This window comes from Erythrolamprus reginae, chromosome 1 (assembly GCF_031021105.1).
Source record: "Erythrolamprus reginae isolate rEryReg1 chromosome 1, rEryReg1.hap1, whole genome shotgun sequence".
NCBI lineage: Eukaryota > Metazoa > Chordata > Lepidosauria > Squamata > Dipsadidae > Erythrolamprus > Erythrolamprus reginae.
The window spans coordinates 325,151,326-325,174,126 of record NC_091950.1 but is presented as its reverse complement, the minus strand read 5'-3'; the positions used below and the strand labels follow the sequence as shown (position 1 = coordinate 325,174,126).

General features: G+C 38.6%; 1 protein-coding gene across 8 annotated transcripts in view; it reads right to left on the bottom strand.

Annotated features, from left to right (window-relative positions):
• ARID1B (AT-rich interaction domain 1B) overlaps positions 1–22,801 on the bottom strand; it is a 494,636-nt gene that overhangs the window by 431,695 nt on the left and 40,140 nt on the right. For all 8 annotated transcript variants that reach the window (XM_070733771.1, XM_070733773.1, XM_070733775.1 and 5 more), the window contains exon 2: positions 16,311–16,505. In XM_070733771.1, the coding sequence (XP_070589872.1) occupies positions 16,311–16,505 (195 nt within the window). The remainder of the gene's footprint in view (positions 1–16,310; positions 16,506–22,801) is intronic.

Here is a 22,801-nt window from a genome sequence, read left to right as displayed (position 1 = left end):
CTGGTGCATAACATGAAAGTAATTCTGGACTAACGGCTACTACTTGAAGAAAGGGTGACAGCTGTAATAAGGAAGGCCTTTATACTGGCCCATCTACATCATTCTGCAGTGATATGAATAGGATCTGGCAAGCCATATTACACTGATATAAAAACACCGACTCATTGCCAATTCTTTAAATAACAACTATCTCTAACTGTTTTTACCTGCCAAATAGGCCTAGAAAACATATTTTCCCTACAGCAGTGGTCGCCAATCTTTCCGGCTCGGCAGATTGGCAAAGGTGGCAGCGATGGCAGTGTGTGTGTGTTGGGGGGGGGGAGTTTTGTGTGCACATGCACCACTTTCACAAATGCAGCTTCACATGAATGTGCACATGTGTTGGCTCACCACTTCCACATCCTGGTACTTAATAGGCTACAACCTGGCACTGGGCCAATACCGGGGTTGGGGACCCCTGTTTTATAGCATCACCTGTCCTTTGGAACAGAATGCCCTCTGAAATCCATATGGCTCCCTGTACACCTAATTTTACAACCAGCCTCCAGGCAGGATGGCTACTACAGGGCTGTAGGGGTTTTTTTTCCTTTTCCTTTTATTTTTTCATACTTTTGCCATGTAAGCAACCTGGCCTTTAAATCCAATAAAATAAATAAGAATAAATCACTGCAAGATGTAAAACCTCAGGTGGAAATCTAAAGATAAAATAAATATATAATTAGAATCCAAGGATTCTCGCTTTGGACCAGCCTTATTATTTGGATCCACCTTATTATCACTCTTATAAAGAGCCGCGGTAGCACAGTGGTTAGAGTGCAGTACTACAGTGGCTGCCAGCAGTTTGGCAAATCGAATCTAATCAGGCTCAATGTTGACTCAGCCTTCCATCCTTCTCAAGTGGGTAAAATGAGGACTCAGATTGTTGGGGGCAATAAGGCTGATTCTGTAAACTGCCTAGTAAAGCACTGTGAAGTGGTATATAAATCTAAGTATTATTGCTATCACACTTGTGTGCTTCTTAGCAGTTTTTCACAAACTCCTCCAAGAGACTTCAGTTTATCCATTTCCAGGAATTGTGTAGGTATAGTTTAATGAAAAGAAGGACTAGGGGGTGATATGATAGCAGTCTTCCAATATTTGAGGGACTGCCACAAGGAAGAGGAGTCAATCTATTCTCCAAAGCACCTGAAAGGAGGACAAGAAACAATGGATAGAAATTAATAAAGGAGAGAAACCAACCTACAGGTAAAAAGAAATTTCCTGACAGTTAGAACAATTAATGAATTGTCTCCAGTAGTTGTGGGTGCTCCAACATTGGAGATTTTAAAGAACAGATTAGATAACCATCTGTCTGAAATGATATAGGGTTTTCTGCTTGAACAGGAATTTGGGCTAGAAGACCTCCAAAGTCCCTTCCAACTCAGTTATACTATTATTTTGTTATATAAACGTAAATAGAAAAAAAGCAATAATGAAGCTATTCACTGCACATTTCTCCTTTTTTATTTTTATATGATAGTAGTCTAATGGGAAATCGCAATTCTCAGAAATGACCACTATGCCCATGCAGAATTGCACATTATAAACAAGAAGTGAACCATGACATCAGCAGTGTAGACTTCAATACAGAGCATAAGGATAAAAGAATCAGTACTTTCAATAATATTTCTAATAATAATAATAATAATGATGATGATGATGATAATGATGTAATAAATATTTCTAATAATATTTCTAATAATAATAATAATAATAATAATAATAATAATAATAATAATAATAATTCAAATAATAAAGTAATAAGGAGGTATTCTTTGGATATTGAGCCGGGGTGGCGCAGCAGGTAGAATGCTGTACTGCAGGCCACTGAAGATGACAGTAGATCTGTAGGTCAGCGGTCCAAATCTCATCACCGGCTCAAGGTTGATTCAGCCTTCCATCCTTCTGAGGTGGGTAAAATGAGGACCCGGATTGTGGGGGCAATATGCTGGCTCTGTTAAAAAGTGCAATTGCTAACATGTTGTAAGCCGCCCTGAGTCTAAGGAGAAGGGCGGCATAAAAATCGAATAAACAAACAAACAAACAAATATTGATTCCAAGGAGGGGAAATAATTATTTGCTATAAAACTACTATCTTTAGGAACCCTCATACACGTCTACAATAAATGAATACTGAACTAAAGAGTTTGTATATTCAAATAAGACTTATTGGAAGTGACAGAAATCTTCTGAATGTGTCTAAATCTGGTTCCTCTCTAAGCTTTGAGTGAAATTTGGAGGGATACAGAAAAAATAAAATGTTTGTCTCAAAACTGTCTATATAAAGAAAAATGCCAGGGGCAATGGAAGACAGGAGAGTATATTTTGGTAAATGCTGACTTGAATATTCCAGTCATGGAATAACTTTACCAGGTTTACCAGGACTTGCTGTACACTATAGTTATTTGTAGCCTAAATGTAATAGATAGCTTCAATATTTACCCTGCACTTTGTGACTGGTTTATGATTTCTAAAAATCCTGTCTGATAGCAGCCTATATAAACTTCCACATGCTAATCAAGGAGAGGGAACGGAGAACTACTGTTCTATAAACAAACAGGGTTTTATAGTTGCACCAAACACTTCTCTTTCATTTCTGTGTGTGACACTGGATTCTGACTCTTTAAATGCTAGATAAGATACAAAGCATTTGCTTTAGCATGCTTAATGAATTTCATAATTAGCATTGGTTTCATGTATGCAATGTATTCTATGCTCTTTAGCTGTTGTTTTTATATTTGTCCATTTTGTACCTTATATAGTCAAACTGATGCACTATATTATTTTTATAATGGTTGCTCAATTTCCGACTGAAAATAATTTTCTTACACAGAACCATCTTATACCTATTTTAGTAATGCAACTTAAAAGATGAAATGTAATATATGAGAGAGATTCATTAAATGCAAGGCAAGATAGTTCAAGCCATGATTTGTAATAATTGTGATGATTATGGGGTACAGCTCATGAAAACCTCAAATCCACCATCTCAGAAAATTAGAATATTATATGCAATCAATAAATCAAGGATTTTACAATCTGGTTCAATGGCCACAGGATTACTGTGCTTGATTGGCAAGCAAACTCAACTGACCTGAACTCCATAGAGAATCTATGGGGCATTGCCAAGAGACAGATGAGAGATATGAGACCGAACAATCCAGAAGAGCTGAAGGTCGCTATTGAAGCATCCTAGTCAATGTTCCCTCTAATTTTTTTCCGGTGTGGCCAGAAAAGTATAGTGTCTGAGTGGCAGTCCTTTTGGGAATGGGCGGCATAGTAGAATGAATGAATGAATGAATGAATGAATGAATGAATGAATGCATGAATAAGAAAAAATTTCCCTTCTTTTTTATTAAAAGAAATTAATAATAAAACAAAACCAAAATCTATTACTATTATTACTATCTTCTCTTTTTTCATCCCTGTCTCCTCCCCCTTGTGTGTGTGTGTCTGTGTGTGTGTGTGAACTCTTGAACCATTTCCAATAACAGGTGAGCTATTGGAAATGGTTCAAGAGTTCACACACACACAAACGGGGTTCACACACACACAAACGGGGTTTTTTTCTGTTATTATTTGGGTGCTTTTTACCATATGCTTTAAATCAAGAGTCATTTCTCTCTCTTTCTCTCTCACCCTCTTTCTCTCTCTCTTTTTTTCTCACTTTCTCTGTCCCTCTCTTTCTATCTCTCTCCCCCTCTTGCTCTCTCTCTTTCTCTCTTGTTTTCTTTCTCTCTCTCTATTGCTTTCTCTCTCTCACTTTCTTTTTATCTCTCTTGCTTTCTTTCTCTTCTCTCTTGCTAGCTCTCTCCCCCCTTTCTCTCTCTCTCTCTTTGTCACTTACTTTCTCTCCCCCCCCCCTCTGTGTGTCAGCGAGGGGACTGCGAGAGCGCTTTCTCCGAGCGCTTCAGGAACGCCTGCCCTGCCTCTACTGCAGCCCCCTTGCTGAAAGTCCGGGATGAAAGCACTCCCAGCAAAGGGGTTGCGAGAGGGGAGGGGAGGGCATTCCCGAAGCGCACGGAGAGAAGAGGAGGAGAATCCGCAGCCACGGCTGCGAGAGAAGTCACGCCCCAAGGCAGGAGGCGGAGGCGGAGGAGAGGGGGCCGATCGGGCGGGCGGGGGGCAGGGCTGAGAGGGGGCCGGAGGCACCGTGGGGAAGCAGGGACGGCAGCGGCTCCCTTTCTTTCTTTCTACTGCCGGCCTCCCCCCCCTCGAGCTGGCAGGGGGATGGGGAGCGCGTGCCCGTGGAAAAGGGTGCATGGGGGGGTATTTTGGGGGGGGCGCATGCGCACAGCTTACAAGCAACAGTGATCCTGGTCTTCCATCTCAGCAGTGCCACAGGCTGATAACTTCTCTGCCATGCACAATTGAGGCAGTAACTGTTGCAGAAGGGGCTCAAACCAAGTTCTGAGTACATATGCATGCTTATACTTTTCAGAGGTCCAATATTGTTCTATGTACAATCCTTGTTTTATTGATCACATGTAGTAGTCTAATTTTCTGAGATGGTGGATTTGGGGTTTTCATGAGCTATACCCCATAACCATCACAATTATGACAAATCATGGCTTGAACTATCTTGTCTTGCATGTAATGAATGTTCCTCATTTCACCTTTCAGGTTGCATTACTTAAATAAATGAACTTTTGCACAATATTCTAATTTTTCGAGTTTCACTGGTATAAAATCCAAAGGCACCTAACACTAAAGTCTGCCTTTTATATAATGCTAATAAAAAGTGTTTATGGTCACAGATTTCCCAGAATAGATGTTTAATTCCATAGTAAGATGTGTGTTTGTTCCCAAGTTAAGCATTTAGCTAAACAACAAAGATTCATACAAAACCTTGCTTTTGTCCATGGGACACATCCACAAATTCCTCTCATAATAGCTACAGCTAGAAAATATTTTGCCTGAAATGCTGGTCAGTCACCACCAATCAGATATTAATAATTCTAGCCTAGATGGATCAGTCATCCGATTTGATGTAAGGCAATTTCTTAAGACTCAATGTGAAGACATGAGAATGTGAATAATCTTTAAAGCTAAGATGTTGAAATGTTAATATAAGAATAGGAGGGTAATTACTGCTTATACATCTATTGCATACTTACTGGTAGTAATTTTATGATTGTCAACTTGTGCAATACAAGTATGCAGAGCATGCTGCAATTCAAAACAGAAATAGGTTCATAATAACAAAGATTGTGAACATTTATATCTCCTAGCCAACGATAGTTTGCTTCAGCCTATTCAATATTTTCCACTGCTACCTTGCTTTGTTCAAAGAATATAAGCAATGATTCAATATGGAAGCTCAGAAATTACTTACAGAAGGATATTTAAATTGCAAAATGACTGGCAAACTTTGAAGCAGATCAGCATAGATAATGCAAGTAAGGCATTCTTTGCTAGTGGTAGGCAGCCGCATGTCAAGCAACTATGTGCTAGAACTTGTCCTGTGCTATCTGTTCAAAGAGAACCGTACAAGAGAATTTCAAGCTCTGACACATATTGCTCTATACAAAGGCATCCACGGGAATATTATAAACAAGAATGTAGCAATGTTTCAGCAAACCCTGTGTAGGAAACAGGAAAGTACTCTTTTGCATTTTCATCAGCAGGAATAAAGTGAACGATCATATCTTACATAATCAGTATCAGTAGCATTAATACCGATTTTCAGCTCTGTACTGGCACTCAGGATTCCTGTAGATTAAGAATGAAAACTTCACAGTAGCATGGGCTCTTCTTCTTTGAAATGTTCAATTATGTCAGTATCTTCATTCCGCTTCTTTAAAAGACTTTCCCTCAACCACCACATATTTCAGTCTCCATACAAATTCCTGAGGTTTTGAAATTCCCTGATATTTCCCTGACAGTTCCCTGTAACTTGCTATCCAGTTAAGGTGCGGTCATAGATGACGTCATATCAAATGGCTAAGCCGTGGAGAAATATCGGTAGCTGAGGAAGCAAGTTGTTGCTACAGTTATGCTCATTTTTGCTTGCCTGTGCTGGACAGTGCGATCCGGGTTTTTTTTTAACATGACTTTTAAATTGATTTTTAAACACTTTAATGCAGTTTGGTTTTCCCCCCTAATTTATTCTGTTTTTTTCACAAATTCCCTGATAATTCCTTGATATTTCCTGAACCGCCAATTTCCCTGATAATTCCCTGATTTCCGTGTTTTCCAGGTTTGCTGGACACCCAGATAATATAAGTAGACCTCAACTTACAATAGCTTGTTTAGTGATGGTTCAAAGTTTCAAAGCATTGAAAAAAGTGACTTAGGACTAGTTTCACACTTATGACTGTTGGCAGCATCCCCATGGTCACATGATCAAAATTCAGATGCTTGGCAATTGATTATAGCAGTTGCAGTGTCCTGCTGTCATGTGATCCCCTTTGGCAACCTTCTGAAAAGCTCACAGTCACTCCTGCCCTCATCACCTGAAGGTTCGACTACTGTAATGCTCTCTACATGGGGCTACCTTTGAAAAGTGTTCGGAAACATCAGATCGTGCAGAATGCAGCTGCGAGAGCAATCATGGGCTTCCCAAGATATGCCCATGTTACACCAACACTCTGCAGTCTGCATTGGTTGCCGATCAATTTCCGGTCACAATTCAAAGTGTTGGTTATGACCTATAAAGCCCTTCATGGCATCGGACCAGAATATCTCCGGGACTGCCTTCTGCCGCACAAATCCCAGCGACCAGTTAGGTCCCACAGAATTGGCCTTCTCCGGGTTCCATCGACTAAGCAATGTCGTTTGCTGGGACCCAGGAGAAGAGCCTTCTCTGTGGCGGCCCCGACCCTCTGGAACCAGCTCCCCCCAGATATCAGAGTTGCCCCCACCCTCCTTGCCTTTCGCAAGCTCCTTAAAACCCACCTCTGTCGTCAGGCATGGGTGAATTGAAATTTCACTTCCCCCTAGGCTTATAGAATTTATACATGGTATGCTTGTATGTATGAGTGGTTCTTTAAATTGGGGTTTTTAAGATTATTTTTAATATTAGATTTGTTTTCATTGTCTTTTCATTGTTGTTAGCTGCCCCGAGTCTTCAGAGAGGGGCGGCATACAAATCTAATAAATAAATAAAATAAAACTCAATAGGGAAGCCAGATTCATTTAACAATCATGTTATTAATTTAATTGCAGGGATTCACTTAAATGTGACAAGAAAGGTCGTAAATGGGACATATGCATTTAGCAAATGTCTTATTTAGCAACAGAAATTTTGGGCTCAATTAGCTGAAGTACCCTACTGTATCTTTTCCCCCCCTCATCTTAAATAAAGCAACTCACGCAACTATGCCAAATTTGTGGCGCTTCAGTTTTTACTGAATGCAGGGGTGAGTTTATGGAAAGTCAGAATTTTTTATCATGTCACTTGCTAGGTGTCACTGAAAGCTCATAATGATCACTCAGATTCCTTTATTGTATACCAATTATTATGAAAATGACTCAGAAGTGCTTTAGACTTTGCAAGAGAATGAGCACAGCACCTAACTACTCTTCATTGAAGCTTCAGAAGACTTCTGTATCACCCTGAACAACAAATAGTAGCTCCTATAAGGAGTCAACTGTTCAATGCTAACGCAGAACTTAAAGCAGCTACCATTTCTTTATAAGGCAAAGCATGAAAAAAAGATGGGCTGCTTTAAAGAACATCAGGAAGGAGCAGTGCTCATGGAAGGTCCGAAGTGTTGCTTCCAAATATTTTCAAACTGTGCACAGTCCTATCAGATTCCTCTAGGAAGCTTTCTCTCCCACTGTTCATCCCAGCAGATGGTATTCAGTGGCATGTTGCCTATAAACATAGGAGGCTCAATAAAGTATTCATGACTAACAGCAATCTATGGATTTTGTCCAATTCTCTATTAAAGCTATCAAAGCTAGTGGGCTTTTACCATATGGCAGTGAATTACGCAAAATGTGAACGAGTTTCTTTTTGCCTAAGCTCCATTCTACTGAACTGGATGATCTCAAGTTCAAGTACTGAGAGCAATACAGTACTCCTCTCAGAGCATTTCATTCTAGACAGACCATTGGAAAGCTTTCATCTTCTTTATGTTGAGCCTTATACAGTATATATATTTTCAAATGAAAAGATCCAGGCCATTTAATCTTGTAACAGAAAAGGAGCTCCTTATTGTTGCCTGCCACTTTTGAAAGATGGCAAAAGAAGACATAATTATGGAGAAGAGGGGATGGAAGATAATGTTTTCCCTCCTCTTTACTCATATTGAAATAAAGTATTATTCCCTAACCCCAACATTTTACCCTTAGACTATCCACGATTGACCTCTCCAGATTCCTAAGAGGTCAGTAAGGGGGTGCATAAGAGCACTAGTGTGCCTTCCGTCCCCTGTCCTATTGTCTCTCCTATATCTCCCATATCATCTCTTCTATCCCAATATCTTTTCTTCTATTCTTTCATTGATGTATTTTATTCCTACATTTTCTCTTCTCTTCTTTCTTTGATATGTTCAAGTATATCCTCTATAACCTTCATTGTGTATTGGACAAAATAAATAAAAAAAATAAAAAATTAGGACAAACATGGTATTATAAACTTTAGGAATTCTGAAGTAGGATGACTTACTCATAAGTCCTCTTTAAAATAGATATACAGAAAAAACAGCCTAGACCTAAAATGAATACATGCATTTTAAGGTGTGTATGTGTGTGTATATGTGCGCGTGTGTGTGCGTGAGAGAGAGAGAGAGAGGGAGGGAGGGAGAGAGATCAATGCCACTGCGCACCTCCTGCTCCGCCCTGAGATCTCACTTATTATTATTATTATTATTGTTATTATTGTTGTTGTTGTTATTGTTATTATTTATTAGATTTGTATGCCGCCCCTCTCCGCAGACTCGGGGTGGCTCACAACAGTGATAAAACAATATACTAACAATGTATCCGATGACTCTGGAATTGTCAGTGAATTCAGATGTTGAACAACTAGAGGATCAGCATTTTGAAGAAGGTAGTGATGACAGAAGGAAGGCTAACCATTGGGATGGAAAACATTATGCCATGTCTTGCCTCACTGAGGACCAAGTCAAAACTGGGTTAACTGGAAAACTGGCGGATCCTGACAATATAGACAAGACTCGGTCCTTGTAGCTGACAGCATGAGGACAACCCATCCTGACTGCTGATTCCTGCTAAGATGGAGAAGATAATGTTTTCCCTCCTCCTTACTCAAATGGAAAGAAAGTGTTAGGACAACCACAGTGTTACAAACTTTAGGAATTTTGAAGTAGGATGATTTACTCTTAGTTTTCTTCAATATATACGAGGGTCGCCCAGAAAGTAATGCACCACATTTTTTTCTTCAAAAATTATTTATTGAACACAATGAAACTTACACACAAGAAAGAATGAAGTTTCTTCTACACTCCCTATTTTTCCACGTAATCTTTGTCTCACTCTATGGCCTTCCTCCAGCAAGACACAAGGTATGCTCTATCGGTACCATTCCTTCTTCTGGTCACGAAGCCATTTCTGCACTGCAATGGCCTCGCCCTCTACTAACCGTACTTCTGTCGACTGCAGATTCTCCACAAACAGTACACAAACGTTTGTGAATGTTCCCAACAGTTTCTTTCTCCGCAGTGAGAAATTCAATGACCACGTGCTGCTTGTAACGTACATCACTTACAGACGCCATTTCGAAACACTGCTGCTATCTGTCTGAAGAAACACAAAATTTACACACGCACTCCTGACAATTCAAATAATGTATATCTAAAGTTTTGGATTCGTACCATTACTGTAGGTGAGGAAAAAAATGTGATGCATTACTTTCTGGGCGATCCTTGCATAAATACAGAAAGGACAAATTAGACTCAAAATGAATGCATGCTTTTTAAGATGTTTGTGTGTATGAGAGTCGGGGGCATATCAAATGCTTGAAGTGAAGACAGTTTTGTTCTTCCTTTAATGGGTGGTCCTCGACTTAGTTCAAAGTTACTACAGCACTAAAAAAAATAATTTATGACCAGCTTTCACAATGATGACTGTTGCAATATCCCCATGGTCATATTATCCAAATTTGGGGATTTGGCAACCAGCCTGTATTTATGACAGGTGCACTGTCCTAGAGTCATGTGATCACCCTTCGTAATCTTCCCAGCCATATTTCTAATAAGCAAAATCATTGGGGAGCCAGATTTGATTAATGTCCCCAAAATTCACTTAACAACTACAACAATTACGGTAGCTTAATAATTGTGCAAAAAAGGATGTAAAATGGGGCAAAACTCACTTAATAACTGACTTGTTTAGCAATGAAAATGATGGACTCAATTGCAGTTGTAAGTTGAGGATCACCGATATTTTGAAAACGTTTATTAAGAAGGGCTGCATAATGCCAAGATACCAGTTTGGAACTTTTCTATTAAATGGAAAGAAGATAGGTAATGCCATTAGCAATTTATGTAGCCCTAATTTTCAAGTTTATTTTATGTGTTTTCCTACATGTAAGCCAATAGTCTATTTCAAAACAAAAGTGATGGTAAATGTCAAAATAGAACCTTGAAAAGAGAAAACATTAAATCATTAAAACAAGCTAACAATGAATCTACTGCTACATTATTGCTCTTAGCAAGCATAATCAAGGCCTCTAAGCTAGGGAAACCTGCCGTATGTGTGTGTGTGCTTGTTTTTGTGTGTTTGTGTGTGCACACACGCTGGATGCTGGCATTTTCCAAGTAACAGATCATCCAAATCTCCATTATATGAATTTTCATCAAGTTGATTCTGTTTCTAATGTCTACAGAGTCTTCATCCAAGCTTGAAAAAGTAACATTCATGCAATATGATGTCTACCTCTTTTTCTTTTCAACCACTTTATCCTAATTTCATATGCAGAAACTCAATTTCTCCCACCCCCTCAAAAAAAAACCAACATATTTTGAAGAGCAATACAAGGGAAAGTTGAAATCCATTATGTCAGCCCCTATTTTTAATCTTCACTGTTTATCCCACTTTTTTTCTCCCTATGCCATTTCCCCTTTATTTGACCTGAGCCAGGGAGGTTTTATATCAAATAAAGGAACTCAAAGCAAAATAAACAACATATGAGTTACAACTCTTAAAATATTAAGTAATTAGAAATATACTTTTGGATTTAATCTTCAAGTTATATTGACAGCAATGCTAAATTTAAACATACTCTGTTCTATATTTTGATTTAGTATATTCTATTTTAGGATACATTAACAAGCCTGATCTTGGAATTACAGGGCAAGCGATATTATTTGTTGCCTTGTCATAAATAACACTAGCAGATCTAATTTATTTTTCCCTAGAGAGCATCACTTCCTACTGAAAACTGATATTTATTTTCTAGTATGGAACATGATATTCTTCAACTTGTTAATATTTAAAAGAACATCTAATACTAATTTATGATTTAGATAGACTAATACTGCATAAATGATACAGGAAATTAAAAGACAATGTCAAAACTTAACAAAAATTATAAACCGACATTTGGGGAAAATTAAATAGAAAGAATACCTTAAACAAGTCACTCAGTTTGAAATAGGTGAGAATTTTTAATAAAAATTTAAATTTAAAAAAACCTGATGCGTCTGCTTATATCCATTTTGTAAAAGGAGAAAAACATGCAAAAACACAAAGCTAAATAAGTATTGCTCCTTGAACATGTTTCACTGACTCGAGATTGAGCATTATAATTGATCTGGTTCAAGATCGTTTTGCATAGGCAAAAAAACCCCAAACTTATTTCCCCTGAAGTTGTTCTTGCCTTCTTCAACTGATATGAAATTCAGTGACAAAAATGCATCTATCGTGAGAACTTTGCAAGATATATGCTAACTCTGACTTACTGTTACTAATTGCATACTTAATTACCAGGCCGAGATCTGCACAGAATGTTAACGTATTAATTCTGCCCATGAGAAAAGGAAGAGAGGAAAACCGAAAGAAATCAGTTTAGCAATTGCAGGTCCTAACGGTATATGGGCTTCTTCTGCTGTCACATGTACTATGTGGATTTCTGTTTGCAAATGATCACAATTCTTATAATGACTTAGTTTTTGATAGATATTTAATGCAATAATTTCAACAATCGATTTACTCAAATGTATATATTGAAAGACACAAGTGTCAACAATAACCCTAATGCTATTTCCTGATACTATTGTGCCATCTAATTCAAACAATATTACTCTCAAGACAGCGAGCGTTTTCTTTTTAACCGACAATTCCCTACATCAGTTTAGAGGAAGAAATCATTGTACTGTTTCTAGTTTCCATAATAATTCAATTGTGCTGCTTTTGGGATTTTATTCAGTAAACATTGTCAATGACCACCGTTAAGATGTAGAGCTAAGCTACCATAAAGTTTCTTTCTTGTGTCAAATTTGATTCTGTGATTATTCGTAATCTATGCTCACCTCCCTCCATAGAGCGAATTATACTTAATGGAAAGGATAATTCCAAAGGAGACAATACAACATAAAACCTTATCCTGCTATGAGCAGCCTCTTTCAATTTAGTCAATGAGGCTTAACATCACACAGAAAGGGGGAAACACTAAACATTTCCCAGCAGTACAGACAGCATTAGTAACATACCCCTACTTAGAGAATCTTATATATAAAAATTTATAAGGCAGTGTAAATTCAGGCTTCTGCATAAGCCATGGAACAAATGGGGTAATTCTATGATTATGTGTAATCTAGGATTGCACAATTCTTAAAGTGGCCTTTTAAAAAGTCTTGTCCAATAATCACATTATTTCTTATTGTGTAGCCTCATTTTTCATTATGATGAACCTTTGACTTGTTAAGGCAGATATCTTTAAGTAGACAATCTGCATGGTTGCAGCAATCTCTCGCCTCCAGTTCAGGATGTGGTGTTTGGGCTCTACAATATATCACAAAAAGCATCATTCTGTACTCTAATTAAAGCAGCAGCATAAACCAGATCCTAAGAAATTGAATGCATTCTGTTTGTTAAAAAATATGGATTATTATTTTTTTCTTATAAGTAACAGCCCTTAAATGCTATCTCAACATTGTGGAAATGATACAATCCCATAAGGATGAATAAAAGGCTATGTTATGTTCACACACACTGTGCAACCTACAAGAATCAATTCCTATTTCAGTATTGCATCTTGTGAAAATCATTCCCTTTTTTAAATCTCCAATTATTATTTTTATTGAAAAAAGGTGAGAAACACACAGGCTAAGACAGTTGCAATTTAAAGATTATATGAATATGTTGCACTATGATCTGAATGAATGTGTTTTGGTGATAAGAATCTCTATTTAAATCATTATCAGCGGAAAAGATTATTTAAATCATATAAGTGAGATAAATCAACATTTTTGCTTGGTGATTTATACTATGTGTTCTAACATTCCTACTAGAGCTTTCACTATTAAACTACCATTTCTGTTTCTTAGGATTGGGTTTAAGTCTTATGTTCAGAATATGGTCAACATGAAAGTACTTTCAAAAGTCCCCAATCCTACCATATATATATATATGACGGTCTTGGTATATTCGGGTTTCTTCCCATGTAGGGTTTGGAAATTTCTGGCGACGTTTCGACGAGGTCCCACTCGTCATCTTCAGGCTGGTGTTTCTGTCCTTGTTCTAGGGCGAACAAGGATAGAAACACCAGCCTGAAGATGACGAGTGGGACCTCGTCGAAACGTCTCCAGAAATTTCCAAATCCTACATGGGAAGAAACCCGAATATACCAAGACCGTAGACTCTGGATTCCCTTCTCACCAGCTTTCCAGCTGTTCAGAATGTTATTCTCCAATAAATAGTTGTAATCGGGGTTATACCTTCTTTAGGCCTGACTGCAGGAGCTCAAGGCTCAATATCCCCCTTCATTTTATCCCCAAAACAAAATATGATATGGATTAGGCAGTTATTGCAGGGATAGGGAGAAAAAAAAAGATTTCTATTCTCATTTCCAAACCTTCAATCTTAACCCAAATTCCAGATTGCTGAAGACTCTTGATTTAGGCTAGTTCATTTATATGCCAAATAATAACAATAATAATACCTATTCTACAGAATCTATATTGGCTGCCAATAAGCTTCTAAACCACATTCAAAGTGAATGCCTTATACAATCCTATGTGGTATAGAAGGGGTCACCAACCCCTGGGCTGTAGCCCACTATCAAGCCATGGATGATTTGGAAGTGGAGCATCCAAGCAGCTGGCTGGTGCACATGCATGTAAAGCTCAAATTGTGCCAGTGGCAGGTTGTCGGACACATGCAGCTCAAGCCACACAATCGGTGGACCAATGCTTGTACGCACGCATTAGCCCACCACTTCCACAGGCCAGTTCCCCCCCCCCCGGCTGCCAAGCCATAAAAGCTGGGGATGGCTGTAGTAGAGGATCTCCTTATCTTTATGAACCAGATGCTTCAGATGAAATCTGCTCACCCAATGCAGTTTAGCTGGGAGGGGATTCTAAGAACATCCTCTTCTTATGAGGTCTATGTAGTTTTATTACTGCAAGCTACCTATAATCTGTTGAACATGAATAAATACACACATACTTGTTTTTTTAAGTTGAATTCATTTATAAATCCCACATAACAATATATGCAAATAATACAACCCATCCAAATTCTTAAGCGATTTCCAGCTTAGTTTTCCTTATATAGACAACTGTCTCCACTGAAGACATCATTGGCAGGTCTGCATTCTGAAATTTTAACACTATTTATTTTTCATTTTGACATAAGATATAAGATATAAGCACTAAAGACAAGAACTGGATTTACAAGCTAAACATATGAAACTCTGGAGCCTGCCCAAACAAAATTATCCCTAGGTGTTGATGTCCATTTAATAAAAATTCAATGTTGTAATTATCTTCCTACTACTTCCCCAAAGAGTATTAGTAGTCATAACCATATTTCTCATCCAATTATTCTAATGCTGCAAAAAGACAGATAGGGACAGTGGCCAATTGCTGTATCAGATCACTGCCTTCTGATAGATGGTCTTTAAAAAAAACAACAGCCTTTTTCCACAAGTAAAAAAATGCAACACTATGCTTAATATAGAAACTAGAATACTTCATTTTAAAAATAAAGAGCATCATGGGAAAAACCAGTAGTAACTTTAATTAAGTTAAGAAATAAATTCTTTCTTCCTCTTTGTTTCCAAATAACATTCATGTTACTGTCTTTTAAGATCTATCACTTGCAACTGCCCTATTAAGAAACATCAAAATAAATTTCTTGCCACTGTTTAGTGAAGCTACCCATCTCCCACAAAGTAGGCACCTTTACTGATATGCTCTTCTCAATCTAAATCTCAAGCAAATTGTATAAGTGATTTATAAATCACACATAGTCAACAAAACTGTGAATGCACAGCTAATTATTGAATATTCCATGCCGATGCAATAAATATACCTGCCTGCCTCTTCATTATTCTCCACTTTTGCCATAATTAACATTAAGAAAATTTTAAAAAGTAATTCTCTTTAGCCCTATGCAGACATTGCTCTTTTCTCAAAAAAGAAAGGGGGAAAAAAGCAGTTGTGAAAAACACAGTCTTCAATAAACAGCTTAATCAGAGATTTACCAACATACCCTAATCTTTTGATAGCTTTCAAAAACACAAATGGCTTTATCCAGACTATCATACAATGAAAATGTAAGTAATTGACTGTCTTGAGACAACGGGAAAGGAAAAAAAATTGACATCAACTGCAAAATTCAAAACCATAGATTAAAATGAAACCACACAATCTACATCCTTCTTGTTGGACGTAAGAAAATCCTTCCCTGCTGTCTGAGCTGGAGTGAGAAAGGAGGATGCTGTAATACACACACATGTAAAGTGTGTACTGCTTTTTATGTCTTCCAAGTACTTTATTGTAAATTGCAACAGTTGTTGTGCTGACCAATATATATTCATTTCAATCAATCTGCCTTCTTCAGTATTATTATTTATGATGAAGAAATGACTAGTAGGCGGAAGGCTTATGGCAGCTGAACAAATGAAAAAGATCACAAATCCAGAGAATGCATTTGATGAATAATATATCCTCTTTTTAAATGGATACGTTCATCACTGACAAAAGAAAATAAAATCTAAAAAGAAAACTAATAAATTACAAATTGGCGTTCTCTTTCCTTTTCCCACTCCTAAATGAAGGATATGCTGAGAGAGATGTTGTCGACTAAGTATCGCTTTACAGAACAAAAGCAGACAATCAGAAAGGAAGGTAACAAACCTGTTGCTGTGGATACTGCATTCCTCCCATGGAACCAGGAGTCCGGGTCTGCATTGCCATTGGAAAACGCTGGGGACCTGGTGGTCCATAGGACTGCCCTGGATATGGACTGCCAGGCTGGGACTGGGCATGGGGGCTGTTGCCGACTGCAAACAACTGAGGTCTTTTCATTACCATTGGATCCATTGGGTTGCCCTATTGATTAGAGGAGGGAAATGATAAAATCAATGTTTTAGTCCACTGAATGAATAATTTTGAAAATCACTTTGGTTGTTGCACTTTGAAACAGTCTTCATTCTTAAATGAAATCTGCTAGCATTAAAAACAAGTTTCATTTTAAACTTGTGGTTTGGATTCAAGCATTATATAACTTCGTTCCAGAGAAACATGTTTATATAAGTTCCACATCAATTACCCAAGGATGAAAGTCCTTAAGGATGCATCGTTGGCAATGGGAATATCTTACCAGACAACAGTTTACACAAATAATCTTATTGCTCCATCTTTACCAGGGTTCACAAATGATTTTTTTTCTTCAAAAAAAAGTCATTAAACAATATAGAGCTCACATCAAAAATCGTTTTTGTTTTGAGTTCAGAAAATAATAATAATAATACAGTAATACCTCATGATACGAACTTAATTGGTTAAAGGAGGAGGTTCGTAAGACGAAAGGTTCGTAAGACGAAACATTGTTTCCCATAGGAAACAATGTAAAATCAATTAATCTGTGCAACAGCAAAAAAAACCCCGCAAAACACCGCTGCCGCCCGGCTGTCACCTTTTAAAACAGCCGGGGGGGGGGGGGGGGGCTTCCCAGCAGCCTCCCGAACCCGGAAGTTTGGCAAAATTTCGGGGTTCGGGAGGCTGCTGGGAAGCCCCGCAGCCCGGCTGTCACCTTTTAAAACAGCCAGGGGGCTTCCCAGCAGCCTCCTGAACCCCAAGGCCAAACCCTCCACGCACTTCGCCCTGAATGCCTCCTGGCTCAAGCCCGCCTTTGGGTTATCGGCTGGGGGTGGGGAGCAGGAGGACCTTCCTAACTCCCTCCTCCCTGAGCCGAAAACCCAAAGGCGGTCTGCTGCCGCCCGCCTGAGCCAGGAGGCATTCAGGGCGTGGAGGAATGAGAAGCTCAAACGCCGGTGGCTTCAGCTTCCCATTCCTCCATGCATTTCACCCTGAATGCCTCCTGGCCGCCTGGCAGAGCACTCGCAGCCAGTGGGCGGCGGCGGAGGGGGGGGACAAAAGGCAGGCCAGTACCCGGCTCCTGCCTCTCCGGAGCCGCCGACCGAGCGGAGCGATCTTCTGCTGGCCACGGGCAAGGCGGGGAATGTTGGGGGGGAGTGAAGAAAATTGAAACAGATTACAAAAAGCTCGGTGGTGGATGGCACTCCTTCCAGGAAAACGCCTCTGGGGGGGCTGGGCTGGGCGTTTTCCTTGGCGATCTTCCCTTGGCTTCCCTGGCCGCTTCCCTGGCCACCTGGCGCTGCGATCGGAAGATAGCAGCGCCAGGCGGCCAGGGAAGCCAAGGGAAGCCAAGGGAACCCAAGGGAAGATCGGAAGATCGCAGCGCCAGGCGGCCAGGGAAGCGGCCAGGGAAGCCAAGGCGGCCAGGGAAGCCAAGCCGGGAGCAGCGGCGATGCTGCTCCGGTTGCCTGGTCCTCTCCTGCCTCCCACGCTGATGTTCCCCGATCTTGCGCCTCCTGCTTCCCCCCCCCCCAGCCAAAAATACAAAGGTGGTCTGCCGCCGCCCGCGGAGCAATGGGAAACTGAAGCCGCTGGCGGTTTCAGACTCCCTTTGCTCCATGCTGCTCTGCCCTGCCTGTCATGCGGCGGCAGACCGTCTTTGTGTTTTTCGCTGAGGGGGGCAGCAGGAGGACCTTCCTGACTCCCTCCCCCAGCGTCGGACCTCCTGCCCTCCCTCCCAGCCAAAAACCCAAAGCGGCCTCCTGAACGTTTTCTGTCTTACGTACCTGCCGCCGCCGTGAAGCCCCGCAGCCCGGCTGTCACATTTTAAAACAGCCGGGTGGCTTCCCAGCAGCCTCCCGAAGCCGAACTCCAAACCCGAACTTCCGGGTTTGGCTTCGGGAGGCAACTGGGAAGCCCCCTGGCTGTTTTAAAAGGTGACAGCCGGGCTGCGGGGCTTCCCAGCAGCCTCCAGAATGCCAAACCCGGAAGTTCGGGTTTGCCGTTCGTAGCACGAAAAAAGTTCGTAAGAAGAGGCAAAAATTTCTGAACCCCGGGTTCGTATCTCGGGTTGTTCGTAAGACGAGGGGTTCGTATCTTGAGGTACCACTGTATCTTAGTTTTTGTTGCTGGCACATGGTGGGTTTTTAGAGTTGTTATTTTAGTATGTCTGGTGGATTTTAGATTTTTAATTAGTCCATTTTAACTTTGATTTCTACCATGCTGTGTTTTTGTATTTATTTCTATGTTGTAAGCTGCCCTGCGTTTTCGGAGAAGGGCGGCCTAGAAATCGAAAAAACAAATAAATGAGTAAACGAGTGAGTGAGTGAGTGAGTGAGTGAGTGAGTGAGTGAGTAAGTAAGTAAATAAAACAGTTGCAGCAAACTATTGCTTCCTTTTTTATTTATTTGATTTAATTGACCCTGAAGGAGAATAACAGAAAAAATGTACATATCCAGATACTCATATAGATTTATATCTACAAACTCTATTTTTATCATTATAACTCTTTTTAATAGCAATGGATTTATCATTTGTTGTGACATTTTAAATAGATCACAATTTTCCATTATATGCTATTTTATTGTACAGGTCATTTAACATGAACAAATATTCAAAAACTGATTTTCCTGTTTTTAATCAGTGCTGCTATCTGAAACTTATTCGCTACACTTCAATATTGAATTCTTTCAGGATTAAAGCTACCAATACAATTATGATATGCTATTTTTCTGTGGACCATTGATTTCTGACTACATCTAGATGCAATCCGTAATTTGACTAATATTTTTTCTTGTACTATTTATTTAATGTGCACCATTAAAAGTACAATATATTTTAACCATCTTGGATAGCTACAACTTCAGTTACTTTCATTTAGACCATTGGCTGCCCCTTTGTTGTGCTCTTTACAGGAGATTATCATTTACTCCTATTAGCAATATCACTTAAATGTACTGTATATCATTTCACAGTGCTTTACAGCCCTTTCTAAGTAGTTTACTTAGAGTCAGCATATTGCCCCCAACAATACCAGTCCTCATTTTACTAGCCTCAGAAGGATGGAAGGCTCAGTCCACCTTTAGCTGGCCAGGATCGAATTCCTGGCAGTGGGAAGTTAGCCTGCAATACTGCATTCTAATAATTGTGCTATGGTTCTTAGGTCTTATTTGGGATTTTAGTAGTGGCTTTCCAAAATAGACAGAGTTTAAAAATTAGAATTGACAATTAAATATCCACTTTAATTATCCATTGTAATTTATTGGCTCTGATGGAGCCAGGAACCTAAAATATCCATATATTATTACTTTGCTAAGAATTCGATTCAGATGTATGGGGCTTGCAGATGTTCCTAATGGTAAACTAAATTTACTCACCCTAACATAGTTTTGCTTTCTTGTTCTCCTTAGTCTCATCTCTGTTTTCAATATTAATTTGATCAAATGGTATATTTACCTAGGTTATTTAAATGAATCCATGCCACAGTGACATGACCATAGTAAGATACCCAATAAGAAAATGGTTACTGGCATATTAAAAATGTGGTTAAATCTGACTAGTATACTGCTACTCATCTTAAAAATACAAAATAAGATTCTACAAAATTAAAATCAACCGAATTGTAATAGATAGTAATTATTGCATCATTTTTCAAAGACTCTATCACAAATTAATTATAAAAATTGCAACAGCTAAATGTGCACAAAGATTAACACGTATGTCCTAGGAAAATATACTCCTCCAAAGAGATGTGCATTTATATATGAATAATTCTCTCCATTGAGAGCCAATCTGGGTTGTGGTCCCATCTAGGCACAAAGCCAGCTTGAGCCAGTCACTCTCTCTCAGCTCTAGGATAATGACAACACCAAAGCATTTCTGACATCTTGCCAAGAAAACCACAGGGACTTGTCCAAATCAAAACTGTTTTCTATATCTATATTCATAATGAATACTGGGTTAGAGTCATGAGTTAAAGCTAAAGATATGCAATTGGTTCCTATTTACAAAATAGATTTTTCTTCCTGCAAAATCCTAGTGCAAATTCTCTGCAGATCTCTAGAAATGTAATTATGGGACTTCACAGAGTAAAAAGGATTTATTTATTTATTTATTTATTATTTGGATTTGTATGCCGGATGTGATTAGTGATACATGTTCTGACTCTGTATGAACAATGTTTCTCTAGTTCTTGACACTGCATTTTAAAACTGGAGCAGATTCAGAGAATGGAAATGAAGTATTAGAAACTGAAGTCCTATGAAAATAGACTGGGTGAAATTGGAATATTTAGCTTTGACAGCAGAGGAGATATGTGACACCACCCTTCAAATACATGAAAGAACATCACACAGCACAAGGTCAAGATCTATTCTGCACTTTTCAAGTCTGCAGAACATGAAATAATGAATTAAAGTTGGAAGAAGGCAAATCTTATTTGAATTTGTGGGATTTTTTTTTTTTTTTTTTAAAAACCCTTCCTAACTGGAAGAATGGTTTGACAGTGAAACCAATTACCAAAGAAGAGGTGGGCTTTCCTTCACGGGATGTGTTCAAATGAAGAAAAAAAAACCCAGAACAAAAATTACATTGGTTTGTTGAACTGAGCAGTGGGTTTGATTTGATGACCTAACTTGCCTCCAACTCCAATGATGTTACTGCACTGCATAATAGCAATGGGGAGGTTTGCCATATTTCTCCTGGGAGCTTTAGAAGTGTGGAGCAGTGGAGAGAGATATGTCTTAAAATATTAAATAGAAATCTATATCTTTCCTCAGTCCAAATTGATGGCCTTTATAAAATAAAGCAATGAAATTAAATGTCACTTCCTCCAGTGGCATGTTATACATTTATTCTAATCTTACTTCCAGAATGCTGGGGTTAGAGTATCAACTATTCACATGTAATTTATTATACTTTGGATAAATCTATTATGGGTATAGAGCAAACAAATTACAATCAACATCTCCCATCCTTTTTTAATGAACTACACACAAGTTGACTTTTTGCAGTGCAGTTACAAAGGTACATAGAGGTTAAAATAACATTTAAACCCAATTACTCACATTTATCCCACCTGATGGCTGTAAGAATTCTATGACTGTGAAAAATTAATTACAGTACTTGGTTTGCTTGTTGTCTATAATGTTACTGCATTATTTAAGAGTAAGTTATAGTATTTTGTACTCTGTTCCTCTATATGCGTCCCTATTTCAAGTTTATTTTTAATCTTGACTTTCTGTTACCTTGAACCCATCACATCAAAGTCATCTTGAAATCAAGATAAAGAACTTTCATCCATAAAGAAAGAATTATTCTATTTTGTTCTAAATTTTTTACTCTGGTTTTCTTGTCTTATGTTTCAGGAGTTTGGAATATCTGACTGCTTTTTTTCCCAGTTGCTCACAAAAATAATGACAAATGCTTTGATTACCTACCAGGACTATGCCAGCTGCATTCCCATATCTCCCCCAAAGGCTGTTCCTGAGGATGAAGGGAAGCTGTGGGAAGCTACACAATGGAACATATGGTTGCAACAGACAAAGAAACTGGGAGGAATTCTATCTATGAAGGATTAGTTGAAGTACCCAATGTTTTCATTCTGCTATAGAATACATTTCATTATTTTGATACATTACATACGACTTCGTACGCTCCATGCAACATGGAGAGGTTTTAAAAGTTCATTTTTAAATACAAATGAAAGGCAATACAGAAAGCTCCAATGGAAAATGGAAAACTCCAACAGCATTGTTTAACTATGATATATGCCACTTCAAGAGGCTCATATCTCTATTCATAGTCAGTTTTAAAAAAAACTTTACCCAAGAAATACATTTTCTCATAATTTATTTTGCTGTAAACCAATGTAATTCAACTACTTCTAACAGTTATAGCTGCATGAAGATAAACTGCCTAAAAGCAACACATTTTAAGTAACTCATGAGCCCTGCCCTAGTTGCAAATTCCCCTAGGGAATCCGCACAGATTCACAATATACACTCAGCATTTTGATTTCAAGATTTAAAGTCAAAGTGCTAGATGAATGTTCATAACATTTTGAATAAGAGCCTAAATGGAGGGCATGCAAGAGTTGAACGATAGAGAATAAATCAAATAAATAAATGTTAGGAAATAGTTTCCAACTATAAACTGTCTGATGTTGTTCCAGAATGTTTCCCTATGATTCTACCTATATTTATACAATATATAAAACAGATTTTGTTCTCATGTAATAAGAAGGAAAAGAGCAGTCTATCCTGTACTCTCAGAATTATCAACCTATAATGGAGGTACAAAAAAGAAGG